The sequence below is a fragment of the Sphaerodactylus townsendi genome, linkage group LG14, assembly GCF_021028975.2.
Source record: "Sphaerodactylus townsendi isolate TG3544 linkage group LG14, MPM_Stown_v2.3, whole genome shotgun sequence".
Taxonomy (NCBI): Eukaryota; Metazoa; Chordata; class Lepidosauria; order Squamata; family Sphaerodactylidae; genus Sphaerodactylus; species Sphaerodactylus townsendi.
In genome coordinates, this window is record NC_059438.1 from 22,207,124 (window position 1) to 22,212,212 (window position 5,089).

The 5,089-nt window shown below is 52.3% G+C and overlaps 1 protein-coding gene across 1 annotated transcript; it reads left to right on the top strand.

The window, feature by feature from the left end:
- The first annotated feature begins 216 nt into the window (after positions 1-216).
- Positions 217-4,104, top strand: FOXL1 (forkhead box L1). Its single transcript, XM_048516224.1, has one exon. It carries the CDS (start codon positions 889-891, stop codon positions 2,125-2,127), a length of 1,239 nt encoding a protein of 412 aa, XP_048372181.1. The 5' UTR covers positions 217-888; the 3' UTR covers positions 2,128-4,104.
- The last annotated feature ends 985 nt before the right edge of the window (positions 4,105-5,089 follow it).

The following is a 5,089-nucleotide window of genomic DNA, read 5'->3' on the forward strand; positions in this document are numbered from 1 at the left end:
AAGGGTGAAAACCTGCCTCTCCTGTTTAAGACAGGATGAGAAAGTGAGGACCCAGCTGATTGCATTCTCTGGCTGGTGGTGAAGGAAAGAGCCTCTGATTCGTGCTTAGAAATGAACAGGAGTGAACATTTTGGGGGGTGGAAAGAGATAAGATGTAACCCCCCTCCCCATTCAGAAGTTTCTGGGGCGGGCGGGCGGGAGGGAGGGAGGGAGGGAAGGAAGGAAGGAAGGAAGGAAGGAAGGAAGGAAGGAAGGAAAGTAAAGATGACATTCACTGTGGTGGCGAACCTATGGCACTCCAGATGTTCATGGACTACAATTCCCATCAGCCCACCGTAGGGCATACAGAAAAGTTGGAACTTGGGCTGCAATCCTATGCAACCATTATTTAGGAATAACCTGAAAGACAGAAAGACAAGACAGAAAGACAAGACAGACAGAAAAGAAAGAAAGAAAGAAAGAAAGAAAGAAAGAAAGAAAGAAAGAAAGAAAGAAAGAAAGAAAGAAAGAAAGAAAGAAAGAAAGAAAGAAAGAAAGAGAGTCCAGCCCCGCTGGCTGAGCTCTGAGCCCGGCCGCGAGTCTGCTGCTCCGGGCTGGCCGCGTCAAAGGAGGCGGGGGGGGGGGGGGGGGGGGGGACGGGGGATTTCAAACATCAGATCGGAGCGTTTATATATTGGGTGCCCGGAAATTTTTCCAAATAAACACAGCTTGATTCGACTTGGGTGGGCAGACTTATCAACAGCCTAATGCTATAAACAAACGGAGGGCGCAGCGGGGAGCGCCATTGGCCGGGGTGCCCGGCGCGCCACGTGGAAGGGCCCGGCCGGCCGCAATGAAATTTTAATTAATGTGGGTGGGCTCGCCGGCGCGGCCCCCAAACGACTGTTTATGGGAGACCATTTATTTTCCAGCCCTAAGTCAACACGGAGTCGCAAACTTACAACAATTATTTCACGTTTCCTCCTCTCCCCGGCCACCCCCCCCCCCCGCCACCCCCAGCCTGCTTCTTCTCTCTCCCTCTCCAATGAAGCGCAGGCAGAAGGCGAGCCGGCGGAGCAGAGGCAAGGCGCAGGACTGGGGGTGTCCCGCCGGGGTCCCCCCCTTAGACGGCGCCCCCGCCCCGAGAGCCCCGCGCCCCGGACCATGAGCCGCCTGTACGGCCCGTCGGCCCTGGGCGGCGCCCCGGTGGTCTACCTCTACGGGGGCGAGCGCGGGGGGCTCCCGGGGGCGCTGAGCTTCGCCCCGACGGGCGTGCTGACGCGCCAGGAGCCGCCGCAGAAGCCCCCCTACAGCTACATCGCGCTGATCGCCATGGCGATCCAGGAGGCGCCCGAGCGGAAGGTGACCCTCAACGGCATCTACCAGTACATCCTGGCGCGCTTCCCCTTCTACCACGACAACAAGCAGGGCTGGCAGAACTCCATCCGCCACAACCTCTCGCTCAACGACTGCTTCGTGAAGGTGCCCCGCGAGAAGGGCCGGCCGGGCAAGGGCAGCTACTGGACCCTCGACCCGCGCTGCACCGACATGTTCGAGAACGGCAACTACCGGCGCAGGAAGAGGAAGCCCAAAGCTGCCGTCGGGGCCCAGGAGCCCGCCGCAGGGGACCGCCCCAAAAGGCTGCGGGAGAGCGCCCACGGCCAAGCCCCGGAGCCGGGCCGGGCCCCAGGAGGCGGCGCCGCGGCCCCGGGCCCGAGCGGACCCCGTCCCTCCTTCCAGGCCGCCCCGTCCGGAAACGCGCCTCCGGGGAGCCAGGGAGAGCTGCCGGCAGTCCTCGACGGAGAGGGCGCTCCGGAGCGCGCCACGACGCCACGCCCGGCTTCGGCCCCTGGAGCGGCCGGCCAGGCGGAGCCCGACGGCCCGAGGCCCGCCAAGGCGCAGAGCTTCAGCATAGACAGCATCCTGGCCAAGCAAGCCCTCCGACGGCCGGCCAAAGGCCACAAAGGAGGCTCCAAAGGGGACCCCGCCGACGACGGCTGCGTGCTCCCCGCCGCCGAACCCCGGCCGGCTTTCAACGCCTCGCTGGTGCTGGATCCCCACGTCCAGGGACGCTTCTGCCAGCTGGGGATCCCGTTCCTGTCGTACCTGCCGCTCCGCTTTCCTGAGACGGTGTTTCACTTTCAGTAGCCCCCCCGACGGGCTCTGGCACCGCGGTCGGAGGCACCCCAATGGGCAAGAGGCTGCCATGAGCCACTGAGCGCAAACACGGAAGAGGGGGCACCCTTGGGTGTCAATTCGCCCAGCACTTGCAGAAGGGAGGGGGGAGAGAGAGGCTGGGGTTCCCACGTGCATTCCGGATCAGCCCAGGTAAAGCAGCCCCGTCAGGGGCTGCCTACTCCGGAGCAATTCCCCTCCCCCCCTTCAGAGGGTTTAAAAGCGAGCTTTGCGCCTTGCTCAACTGCCTTGCGGATCGCACCGAAGAATCGACGGAATCCTCTCCCCTCTGTTTTGAACTGCATTCTTTTTTTCCCATGGCTTCTTCACATTCGTGAGGCTGCGATCCTCAGCAAAGCGCCTGGGAAGTCGGTTTGCAACGAAAGAGCTCTACTTCCGAGTAAACATAATAACAGTAGCGATATTCATGTGACTACTCTTCTTGTGGGCTGGTTCTTAATTTCTCTGGTTTAAAACATGCTGGGTTTCTTTCTTTCTTTCTTTCTTTCTTTCTTTCTTTCTTTCTTTCTTTCTTTCTTTCTTTCTTTCTTTCTTTCTTTCTTTCTTAATTCTATTATGACTAAACTTGCATTTTCTGGAATAGGAAATTGCCATAGGATTTCGAATGAATCCCACTAAGCTGCTTAAACCCCTCACTTGGAAATGGTTTTCCTTCCTACAGAGACAATTTCTGTTCCAAAGACTTGACTTGTGTGGGTGGGAGGGGTCATTGCAAGCTGTTTGCTTCACGTTGCTTTTGCTTTTCAAATAGTCTTAATAGCCTGTCCGTATTTAGACAGAAAACACTCCACGCCATGACTTTTGAAGTGCGCAGCGCATGAACTGGACCTCATTAGAGCTATTAACAGCAGCAATCGAGCTCAGCAATAAACCGTCAGGTGAAGTTTAGCTTATAGGAAACTGGAGAAATCCTTTGGAAGTATATATTTTTTAAAACCCACTTCCATTTTCTTTCAGATTTTTTAAAGAATTCCAACATATATTATAGAAAAGCCGGGGCTTTTACATTTTTTTTATTCCTGCTATAAATATCTGAGGCTTTCTTTGTATATTAGTAGGTAAATGTCCTTTACGTGAGGTTTTTTTTTTAAAGATACTTATATTTTGAATTTTCATTATGAAACAAAACTTATATTCAATAAAATATTTGGATAAGATCTCAACGTGTCTGGAGGTCCCCATTCTTAACTGGTTTTGTCCTGGTACTAAAAGAAAATATTTGGTCTCCGGAGATATGGCGGGGTATAAATGTAAACAATACATTAAATAAATAAATATATTAAATGGTGGCACCCTCTCAGTTGCAAATCGATGTAGCTAGTCCTCAAGGACATTGGGGAGCTTTCAAAATGACCCATGTTCTGAGGGGTCATGACTTCAAAGGCCTATGCCAAAAATTCAGTAATTGGCCTCAGGCAAACTCTTTTCAGAAGAAGACTCTCAATTATAATTGGAAGATGATCACACTAGCCTTCCTGGCAAGGCTGTTGTGTGAGAAACACCTTGAATAGCAAATGTGGCACGGTATAAACCCCACCCTTTTGACGACCATCCGGGATTTACTAAGAACTTTCCTAATACTTCGCAGCAAAGCAGGTTTGGAAAAGACTGTGGGAAAACTTCAGAAAACTCTAGAAGGGCATGAATGTGCTACAGTGTTGGGGGAGGGACTCGGGGGGGGGGGGTGGCAGCCCCCACCCACATGACATATCCACAAGTCCCTACAGTGTCCATTAAAGCATATAAGCTGTCTGGGAAAGTGCCCCCCCACCCCCCACCCCCCGCTGAAGTTTCTTTCCTCCTTGTTCCCACAAAGGCAAGAATGTTGCCAGAATGCAGAAGATTTCGAGATGCAGTTTTGACCAAGGAGTCACAATACCATAGAGTCACCCAGCTTTATTCCTAGCAAGTCCTCCTGTGGGGCTCTAGCTGATGTTTCCCTCATATTTGAATAGAAAACGTGTGGGGAAATGAAATGTCGGGCATAGAAACTTAGGGCAAACCCACAAGAGTGGGGGTGGTGTGTGTGTTTCTGCAAATGCCACCCGTGTGCGTGGGTAGCTTGATAAACAAAAACAATGGGTCCTAAGAACATAAGCAGAGCGGTGGACTCTGTATCTTGTTATGAGCACGGTCACCCGGAGACGTCCAGTGAGCCCTTGAATGGGGCGTGAACATAAGAGCCATGTCTTGCTACTTTCCCAAAAGAGGTAGACTGCCCTGGACATGGAGGATCCTTTTACAGCCATTGGCAGACTGCCCCTCCATGAATTAATCTGCTTTTCTTGTTCCAACGAGCATCTAAGATGCCAGTCTTGTAGCAATGAGTTCCATAAGCAACACTGGCCTTGTGTGAAGAAATACTTCCTTTTGAGACACCTCTAGCTGTGCAATTACGGGAGAGGGAAAGACCCCCCAGAAAGCCATTTCTATCCATTTTCTTCATGCTGTACCTAATTTTATCATTCCTCCTCCTTTTTAGTTGCTTCCCCCTGAACTTCAAGGCCACAAATATGTTATGCATCTACCATATTTTTATCCCGCCCGTACTCCATGCAGCTCAGGGAAATGGGATAAAAATACTGTCTTTCCTTGTTGCCGTTTTCTGTAACTCTGGCAAAAGCCACACTGAACTCAGACAGCTTTAAAGCAGAATCAGATAAACTTGTGGGGGGATCAATATTATTTGAACTAGGGCGCTATCAGCACACACTGTGCGGTGCTCAGAGAAAGGGCAGAAAAGAGAGAGGCGGCAGAGGAAAATGCATACCATTGCAGCCACACAAAATTATTAGGCTTGAGAGGGAGTGTGGTATTGTGGCCAGAGTATCAGATCAGGATTGGGGAGGTCTGGATTCAAATCCCCACTTAGCCCCATAGCTCAGTCGCAACACAGAGCAGTTCCAATGCAGCT